The following is a 10,344-nucleotide window of genomic DNA, read 5'->3' on the forward strand; positions in this document are numbered from 1 at the left end:
TCTTGACCAAATCAAAAGAGCTAGTTTTTCTGATTCTGTTTTCTCATAATAGCTTTAACAAAGAATGAAGGCAAATATAAAAATTAGCCACGTTTTTGGCGATTTCTTTAGAATCAAAAGATCTGTTTAACAAGCCATATCTTGAACTGGTAAAAATAATTGCCTAATTTGCTTGGCTTTGCGATTCATCATTCAATATACAAGTACTTATACCATAAGCATCTCACGGATTCTTAATATTTTCATAAACTTACGACCAGGGAAACATTTGAGGCCATTAATGGCACGTAAACTATAATTTATTTGGAGTAAATAAATAACGTAAAAAGTCAAAGTAAAGCACTTAAAAGAACGGGAAGTCTTCCGTTGGCCATTTCTAACAGACCATCAGAGTTCCAATCTATTTGCCAACCTGTAGACTAGACTACGGACTACCACTCTTCCATTGCCACTCTCTGCCGACCTTCCGACGGCAATGCCGTTACCCTTCCCATCGGCGGTACTTTTACCGCCGCAAATATCACACTACTTCTCGCCGGCGGCGAGTTCCCGGCATCAAAATCCACACTTACAGAGCTACTCGTCGACATTAAACTCCGAATTCCTCGGTGATAACCTCATTCTCAATCACCATAAGCTAAGTTTCCTGGCAATTTCGAGGAAATTTAGGTCGGTCAAACCGTTGTCCACCGTTAAATCGTCGTTGTCATCGCCGATCATATCTCCGACCTATTCATGGGGCACCTGGACTGCTCTCTTCGCCTCCGCCGCTTTCGGTCTCTGGTTTGTTTTCTCTCTTTCCTAATTTGGTGCTGAATATTTGAGTTTTTTTAATTGTAGATTGAATTCTATTTTTGCTTTGATTGTGAAATCAGATTGTGTGCTTAGTAGTATGGAAAAGTAAGATAGTGTGAGTGAGATTACTGAATTTTTAGGTTAAGTTTGCGAAAGTTTAGATATTAAATATGTTGAAGTAGATGTTTGAATGTTTCTATAACTTCCCAAATCCTAACCATGAAATGTGCAATAGTGAGAAAAATTGGAACTTCCATCATCCCAAATTAAGTACTCATATTTGTCAAAAAAGGTGTGGTGGTCATTTTTATCAAGAAAAGTTGTACACGAAAAGCGTAATTTCCATCTGAGCATTGTCTCGGCGATGGGTGCCATTGGAAATCTCGAGTAGAGTATTGAGTATATTTGTTGTTAGTGTTGATGATACATTTGCGGTATTGTTAATTTATGGTTGCAGGTCAGAGAAGACTAAGATAGGGAGCGCCCTGAGTGGTCCGTTAGTTGCTACACTAGTTGGGCTTGCAGCAAGTAACTTGGGGATTATTGCTTCTGAAGCAAAAGCATATTCAGTTGTCATGGAGTTTCTGCTTCCTTTGGCTGTCCCGTTGCTGTTATATAGAGCAGATATACGTAGTGTGATCAAATCAACCGGGAAATTGCTCTTGGCATTTTTGATTGGATCAGGTAGCATTCTTTAGATCATGCATTTAATGTGTAAAAGCAATCCAAAATATTTGGATCCTTGACGTTTAGTTGGTCTTTTTATGATGTAGACTATGTAGTCATGTTCAGATTTTGAAATGTTCAGTCAGTCCCGTAGTAAAGTGGGACATTTGGCACCTTAAGCACACCCTTTTTGTACAACCACTTCAGGACCCAGTAGTCAGGTGGTCTACTGGTTGCCTGAAATTTGTTAATTGGTGCTAAATTTCTTTGAATGGACATGTCCGTTTCTATCAACGAACTCTTCTGGCTTAATGCGAATGCATTGCAGCTAAAAATTGAGATGTCCAGGAATGAGGACATGGTAGAAGCTCTTAGAAGAGCAAAGACAAAAAGTACTGGGAGATGGAACTAGGTTGCTGCAGTAAGTAATAAGTTTGAGAATGCTGTCAACATATAATGAAATGTTCCTTTCACAAGTTAGTATATTTCTCCTTCATGGCTATTTATGTTTTATTATTGGGCTGAGTAGATTTCATATAGAGAAGTAGTTTAAGTAAGACTTTTCATGAACATCTCCTTCCAACATGAGTTCAAGATCTTGGAAAAGAGGATAATCACGGATTTAATTCTCCACAATTTTCCTTTAATGGCATGCACTGGTGCATTCAGGCAAATGATTAGAAACCACCAAGAGTTAGAATATGTTATCTTTATATCCAATTGCTGTGGAGTTTTCTTATAATTATGTATTTATGTGTCTGTCTTCTTTTTCTTATAGATATGCTTTGTATTAGTAATCAGTAGTTGGATATTGTGTTGTTTTTTTTTTTTTTTTTTTTTTTTTTTTTTTAATTATTGTTGTTTTTTTAGGCTAATTTTTTCTTTATCTGTAGTTGCCACCACTGTTGGAACTGTTGTAGCATTCTTTTTGGTGCCAATGCAGTCGCTTGGTGGAGATGCATGGAAGATAGCTGCTGCTCTCATGGGTAGACATATTGGCGGAGGTAATGTACTTGCTACTTTACTGGTGTTTTGTTGCTTTTTGTTTGATATATGTTTGTTAGCTTGAACAAGTTCCACTTGCAAATGATGTGTAGGTAAACTTGGTATCATTCAACTAAGGGCTTACTATTCCTCATACTTTAGTGCTGAGTTTTTTGGTTGGATTAAAAGGCTTACATGATCTGCACAAGTAAACTGGTGTTAAATGTTTTGAAAACTGAAATTTTATATTTCTCAATGTTCATTTAACTTTTCTTGTTCATTACAGTCAGTTTTCTGGATATTTTGCATTCTTCACCTTTCTATCATGAGTTTCTTCTTGTCAAAATAATGTAATTAATTAATTTTGCAGAATTTTTGTCTAAAAGCTGAGAATTTTAGTTCAAATAACCTTGTTTGTAATGGGTGCAGCTGTCAATTATGTTGCCATTGCGGAAGCTTTGGAGATCTCTCCATCAGTGCTTACTGCTGGACTAGCTGCAGATAATGTTCTATGTGCAGTATATTTTGCCACACTGTTTGCAATAGCTTCCAGAGTGCCTCCAGAAGCTGAAGTATCAACTGGTGGTATGTTGTGTAACATCGACCATTTTTTCTCAATAAAATCGAGATGCTTTTATTGTGGACCTTGTGATGCTCTTCATTTCTTCCTTTATGAGGTTATAAAAAATATTTTTCAGTTATGTTTTTCCTTTCATTTTCTTGAATGAGGGCAGAGCAGCATCTTATTTCATTTTCATATTTATTGTTGTCTTGAAGATCATTATAATTTATAGTTGCTACCAAAACATTCCTCTTAAGCAAGTTTCTCTCTGAACAGATAGCGTGATGGACATGAGCTCTGGCTCTGGTGACAAGCTCCCTGTTTTACAGTCTGCAATTGCCATAGCAGTGTCTTTTCTAATATGCAAAGCTGGAAGTTTTCTTACCAAATATTACGGAATTCAGGGTGGTATGCTTCCTGCAATAACGGCAATTGTGGTCCTCTTGGCAACTGTGTTCCCAAAACAGTTTAATCAGTTAGCGCCTTCTGGGGAAGTTATGGCTGTGGTTTTGATGCAGGTACTATGTTTCTGATTTAATTGAACATGTTGAATGTGATACTGTTTTCTTAATGTATGCTCTTTCTGGGACCTCCAAAACATAGCCATCCTGGACTTTGAAGAAAGAAAGTGCTAGTACCTTAGCAACATATTATACCAGTGTTGGTTATGTAGTGTAGTACTGAGTCTTTCTGCCTGTGATTTCTGTTTTTCATGCTAGCTCTTCTGTGATTCGATTAGGCACCATGTTGAGGTACCTGTTCTCCTCAATTACCTAATTAATTAATAAAAGAACACCTTGAATGAAATATCTGGCCTAGGATGGTAAAGGTTTTGGTCCAACACTTCTGATGCTCACTGATTCCAGTTATTCATCTACTGACATCTATTTTGTCATTGTCTTTGACACAGGTATTTTTCACTGTGGTGGGGGCGAGTGGGAACGTTTGGAGTGTCATTAACACTGCACCAAGTATATTCCTGTTTTGCCTTATCCAAATTTCTGTCCATCTTGGTCTGATTCTTGGATTGGGCAAACTTTTTGGCTTTGACCTGAAGCTATTGCTAATAGCTTCGAATGCCAATGTTGGGGGTCCTACGACAGCCTGTGGAATGGCAACTGCAAAAGGGTGGCATTCCATGGTAGTTCCTGGTATTCTTGCTGGAATTTTCGGTATTTCCATAGCAACTTTCCTTGGTTACGGATTTGGTACTATGGTTCTCCGACTCATGTGAACAAGCTCCGCAGATTTTCGGTCAGATATAATTGGTGGTTGCAAGTCTTGCAACTTTATTTTGCATAGCGAACAAGTACCTCAGCAGAAAGCAGTCAGCCATAGTTTTGTTTTGAGAAAATCTCAAGGACGTACAAGAAATAATAGACTCCACCTCCAATAATTTTCTTTGTCAGATAACATAGAATAATATCAAGCAGAACTACTCTATTGTTACACACCAATTATGAACAATAGTCTAAACAATGGAAAGCTTAAGGCACAATCACAGAAAAAAAAAAAGACATCTTATCGTAATTCTAAACAATTATTAAGGCCAGCTCTGATCATCTCAACTTCATGTTCATCAATGTTAAATGCCTGAGCTAACACATCTTTGGGCACAGGATTTTTAGTAGTAAAAAGAGCAGCTGCAAACTGCTGAGTGCCTGGTAGCTGGCTGTTAAAGGCAGCTAAAACAGCGGTTGGATATTTGGACGTGTTTTTCTGGAAGTGAGCCAAGCCTCTTGGGAATACAAATACTTCACCAGCCTTAATCTTGGAAACAAGCTTATTGTTGGTAGTTATGAAACCAACGTACAGTTCACCCTGAAGAATGTAGATCATCTCAGTGGCACGAGGATGTATGTGAGGTGTGTTTAGACCGTAGGGGGCAAAGTCGACTCGAGCCATAGAGACTCCCAAGGTGTTGAGGCCAGGGATGTCCATAACATTTGCCCCAGTGACTTTTGAACCAAGGATGTTGTTGGCGATTGGCTCGGTTTAGAAATTCCGGTGAAGAAGAAGTCTTCTGCAGTTATCATGCTAATATTTTTGCAAGGGAACCCATTCGCCATAATTCCTGTAAAGTTGATCAAGACAAGAATGGGTTGGACATAAGTGAGAGTACTTAAAAATGAGTTGACATAGAGATGTGCAAAATTTTATCTTTGAATATACCTGATGTAGGATCAGCAACACAAACATCTTGAAGCATATCAGGATCATTGGCAAAGGCCCCAATTGTATTTGCCAGCAGCACCACCAAGATGACTGTGGTAACACCGGCCATTTCGAAGTTCAAGAGTAATCAACTACCGTTCAACGTTGCAATAAGCTACTACACGCAAGCAAGAGTACAAGAACTAGTATGCTAAACTATAGTAGGCTTGAGAACAAAGATAACAGTCATCATGCTATATATAATATCAGTCTGCTGAAGAGGCCGTGTGTTAGAATCCGCCTCTTTTTCTATGTACCCCTTTCCTTTTTCTTGTATTTTCCTTAGGTTTTACCTTCTAAGTCCTTTCCTTTTATTTTCTAGACTCTAGGGAGTATTATTGTGTTACTGTAGTTCCAGTGTTCACTTGTATTTCTCTATGTAATCAATATAAAGCTCTTTAAGGAGTGATTGGTTATTGAATCATAGCTCCTTACCCCATTGCCATTGCTTTAAGACTTGTGTGTTATTTTAAGCCTTTATAGATATTGTGCTTACCTTGTTTTAAAGCATCCCCCTCCAAACCAAGAAACCTCCAAAAGACGCCCCCATTTCGTCGGTTCCGCTTGCGCCCGCTTTGAAGCATCGGCCGTCACAAGCCCCGACTTCGCACCCGTGGTTGACGAGTGCTTCCTTGAGATACCCTTGGTCCGTGTTGTTGTGTGCTCACGAACCTTTCCCGCTTTAGGCTTGCATCCTTGCCATCAATATACAAGAGCGCGCCGCACGATCCGGTGTCAAATTATTCGGACCGTGACAGTTGGTATCAGAGCCGGCTCATTCTAAAGTCGTCCAGCATGGTGATGCCTGAACATGCTGATACGTGGGAAGAGAGAATTGCCTGGCTAGAAGGCAAATCGGAATTTTGGGCTATACTCGAAGAAAGAGTACCTAAGCTCGAAGATATAGTAATAAAACAAGCGGAGCAAATAGAAAAGCTGGAGTCAACGGTTGATGGGTTGACGGAGCAGCTCAATTTCGTTCAAGGAGTAGCGGACGAGGCTCAAGACAAATGTGCTACCCTGATGCGTGCCCAAAGAGGACTCGGGGGAAGTGGGAGTAAGATAAAACCTCCCAAACCTCGAACCTTTAATGGCACAAGAGACTCAAAGGAAGTCGATAACTTCATCTTCGATATGGAACAATACTTCCGCATATGCCAATTGGAAGATGATCTTAAGGTCGACACGGCCACAATGTACTTGGTGGACGATGCGAAACTTTGGTGGCGAACTAAGTACGCTAACATACAAGCAAATAGGACGTCGGTAGATACTTGGGAGGATTTAAAAAAGGAGCTGATAGCTCAATTTTATCCAGAGAACACGGAGTTCGTGGCTCGTACGAAGTTGGCCACCTTACAACACAAGACCTCTATTCGGGAGTATGTAAAGGAATATTCCGCGTGCATGCTAGAGATCCATGACATGTCCGAGAAGGATCGCCTATTTAATTTTGTACGAGGCTTGAAGGATTGGGCCCAGAGAGAGATTTGGCGCTAGAAGATAGACACCTTGTCGGGGGCCATAGCCGCAGCTGAAAGGTTGATGGACTACTCGTCGGACAAGGGACTGAATCAGAAGAAAGGAGCTAGTGGGTCAACATCCAGTACCCCAAAGAGTAACAGGGGGAACTTCCAAGTCAGTTCGAATAGCATGGGGAATAGGTACAAGAGTGGGGGAGATGATCCTCGAAGGAGTGGAGCGTCCGCGTCGTCTAACAGAGGTGCGACCTCAAGCTCCACCTCATGGAATAAGCCCCTCACTTGTATCCTTTGTCGCGGGCCTCACAAATGGTTTGAGTGTCGCCACAAAGGAGAAATTGATAACCTTCAGAAGAAACTCTCCTCGTTGTCATTCGAACAGGAGAAAGTAGAGAGCAGGGAAGAGGCGGAGAACGACGAAGGAAAAACCTCGAGACTAAGCTCAATACGGTTCATGTACTCCATGGGAGCAGACGCGTCGGAACTGATGTACGTGGAAGTATTGATCAATGGGAAAAGGGTCAAAGCTATGGTTGACACTGGAGCCACCCACAACTTTGTTACCAGGGAGATTGCTAGCCAGTTGGGGTTGAAAATGATACGAGGCGGAGGCCGCATTAAGTCTGTCAACGCAGAAGCTCAACCTATCCACGGTATCACCAAGAATGTTCAAGTCAAGATTGGGGAATGGAATGGCACTTTCGATTTCACAGTGGCACCGATGGATGACTTCAAGATGGTATTGGGAATGGATTTCCTCCGTGTCAACAAAGCTGTCCCAATGCCCCACCTGGGCTCCCTACTTGTTGCCGGCAACCATCCTTGTCTCTTGCGAACGTGCTCGCCGGGCAAAACGGGGGAATGTAAGAAAGGCCCTCTCTTGTCCGCAATGTAACTCAAGAAGGGAATGAAGAGAAATGAGCCAACATTCCTTGCTACTCTCTCGCCGAAGGAAGATGAGATATAGACTGACCTCCCTCCTGCCATGAAGGGATTGCTCGAAGAATTTTCTGACTTTCTTCCTAAGGAGCTGCCGAAAACACTCCCTCCTCGGAGAGCCATCGATCATACCATAGAGTTGGTGCCAAGAGCTAGACCTCCCGCGCGAAGCCCCTACTGAATGGCACCTCCCGAGTTAGCGGAACTGCGCAGACAGCTTGATGAGTTACTCCAATCTGGGTTCATCCGACCTTCTAAGGCACCATATGGAGCACCAGTTCTCTTTCAGAAGAAATAAGATGGGAGTTTGAGATTATGCATCGATTATCGAGCCTTAAACAAACTGATAGTGAGGAATCACTACCCCATACCTTTGGTGGCCGACTTATTCGACCAATTGGGTGATGCTGTCTACTTCACCAAACTTGATCTTCGGTCGGGCTATCATCAAGTTCGGATTGCCCAAGGAGACGAACAGAAGACGGCTTGCGTCACCAGATATGGAGCTTTCGAGTGGTTAGTTATGCCGTTTGGACTGACAAACGCTCCAGCAACATTCTGCACGTTGATGAACCAAGTATTCCACGAGTACCTTGATAAGTTTGTAGTGGTATACTTAGACGACATTGTGATCTTTAGCCGCACCCTTGAAGACCACCTGGAGTACTTGAGGAAGGTATTATTGAAATTAAGGGAACATCATTTGTTCGTGAAGCGGGAGAAATGCGCTTTCGCTCAGAAAGAAGTGGGCTTTCTCGGACACCTGGTAGGCAGAGGTCGCATTAGAATGGATTCAAAGAAAATCAAAGCCATCAACGACTGGCAGGCTCCGAAGAATGTTTCAGAATTAATATCGTTCTTGGGGCTAGCTAACTACTACCGCCGTTTCATTCAAGGATATTCGGCAATTGCGAGCCCCCTCACAGACTTGTTGAAGAAGGATCAGAAATGAAGTTGGGCAGACGAGCAGCAGGGAGCTTTTCTCAAGCTTAAGGAAGTGGTGACGAGAGAGCCTGTCCTAACCTTTCCAAACACCAACAAACCATTCGAAGTTGAGACCGATGCATCAGACTTTGCGCTAGGTGGGGTCCTTCTGCAGGAAGGCCACCTAGTAGCTTACGAGAGCCGGAAGCTGAGTGGAGCCGAGAAAAGATATGCTGCTCAAGAAAAGGAGTTACTGGCTATCGTCCACTGCTTGAGAGGGTGGAGGCACTATCTGCTGGGATCCAAGTTCCTTGTTCGCACCGACAATACCGCAGCAAGACACTTCCTTACCCAACCGAAGCTAACAGGAAAGCAAGCACGATGGCAGGAAGTGCTCGCTGATTTCGATGTGGAGTTCACCTATAGAACAGGAGCCAGTAATCGGGTAACAGATGCTTTGAGTCGACGATCTGACTTGGCTGCACTACGGATGTTGTCCCCTCTAGCCGCCAGCAATGTTTCTACCTCGGTAAAAGATCAGGTCAAGCAACACCTATCCGAAGACCCCATGACGAGCACCATCAAGGGATTGATTGAAAACGGGAAGACAAGACGTTTTTGGATGGACGGGGATCTCATCTACACCAAAGGAAACAAGTTGTTCATACCAAAAGCGGGAGGCCTGCGGAGGATGCTCCTGAAAGAATGCCATGATACCCTATGGGCTGGACACCCCGGCTGGAAGAGGACCTTAAGCTTGCTGTCTATGGGTTATTATTGGCCAGCAATGAAGGAGGACGTCATCAACTACACCCGAACTTGCTTAGTTTGCCAACAAGACAAAGTTGATCGTCAGAAACCTGGAAGTCTGTTAGACCCTCTGCCCGTTCCAGCACGTCCGTGGGAGAGTGTGTCTATGGATTTTATTAGTGGTCTACCTAAGGTGGATCAATATTCAGTTGTGATGATGGTGATCGACATGTTCTCGAAGTATGCTACCTTCGTCCCCGTGCAGAAGGCTTGCGGCGCTGAAGAGACAGTGACGCTGTTTTTCAAACACATTGTGAAGTATTGGGGGTTGCCTCAAAGCATCGTCAGCGACAGAGATACCAGATTTACGAGCATATTTTGGACAGAGTTATTCAAGCTAATGGGGTCGAACTTAAACATGTTTTCAAGTCACCACCCCCAATCCAACGGGCAAACAGAGAGATTCAACGGGCTCTTAGAGGAATACTTGAGGCATTTCGTCAGCGCCAATCAGAAAGACTGGGTGAAACTCCTTGACGTCGCTCAACTCTGCTTCAACGCCCAAAAGAGCTCCGCTTCCAACAGAAGTCCGTTTGAGTTGGTGATAGGCCAATAACCTCTTTTACCTCACACCATAACAACGTCAGAAGAAGGGAGAAGCCGCGAAGCCCGGGAATTCAAGGAAGAGTGGCAACAGAACATGGAAGTTGTTCGCGCTTACCTAGAGCGGGCAGCAAGAAGAATGAAGAAATGGGCCAATCAGAACAGAAGGCCACAAGAGTTTGATGTTGGGGACATGGTAATGGTGAAGGTCCTACCGGAACAGCTGAAGTTCCTCAGAGGGAAAGATTGTCGTCTAATCAGGAAATATGAAGGCCCCATCCGCATTACTAAACGGATTGGGAAGAACGCATACAAGGTTGAACCCCCAGGGTGGATGAAGATACACCCTGTCTTCCACGTCAGTCGTCTCAAGCCCTATCATCCAGATCAAGAGGACAACAACCGCAACACCAGCAATCGCACCAA

At 42.9% G+C, this 10,344-nt stretch overlaps 1 protein-coding gene and 1 pseudogene across 1 annotated transcript; one reads left to right on the top strand and one right to left on the bottom strand.

Annotated features, from left to right (window-relative positions):
- The first annotated feature begins 366 nt into the window (after nucleotides 1-366).
- LOC145562762 (uncharacterized) lies at nucleotides 367-5,250 on the top strand. Its single transcript, XM_081623130.1, has 6 exons — nucleotides 367-783; nucleotides 1,253-1,479; nucleotides 2,355-2,465; nucleotides 2,875-3,030; nucleotides 3,284-3,525; nucleotides 3,918-5,250. The coding sequence occupies exons 1-6, from the start codon at nucleotides 476-478 to the stop codon at nucleotides 4,239-4,241; spliced, it is 1,368 nt and encodes a 455-aa protein (XP_081479256.1). The 5' UTR covers nucleotides 367-475; the 3' UTR covers nucleotides 4,242-5,250.
- LOC145565608 (germin-like protein 1-1) lies at nucleotides 4,529-5,291 on the bottom strand (annotated as a pseudogene).
- Between the last annotated feature and the right edge of the window lie 5,053 nt (nucleotides 5,292-10,344).

Source organism: Chenopodium album, chromosome 10 (assembly GCF_948465745.1).
Source record: "Chenopodium album chromosome 10, dcCheAlbu1.1, whole genome shotgun sequence".
Taxonomy (NCBI): Eukaryota; Viridiplantae; Streptophyta; class Magnoliopsida; order Caryophyllales; family Amaranthaceae; genus Chenopodium; species Chenopodium album.

Coding starts and splice junctions, on each gene's coding strand:
- LOC145562762 (XM_081623130.1), top strand. CDS start 476: ATGCCGTTACCCTTCCCATCGGCGGTACTTTTACCGCCGCAAATATCA. Junction 2,466..2,874: donor GGGTAGACATATTGGCGGAG/GTAATGTACTTG, acceptor TAATGGGTGCAG/CTGTCAATTATGTTGCCATT. Junction 3,031..3,283: donor AGCTGAAGTATCAACTGGTG/GTATGTTGTGTA, acceptor CTCTCTGAACAG/ATAGCGTGATGGACATGAGC.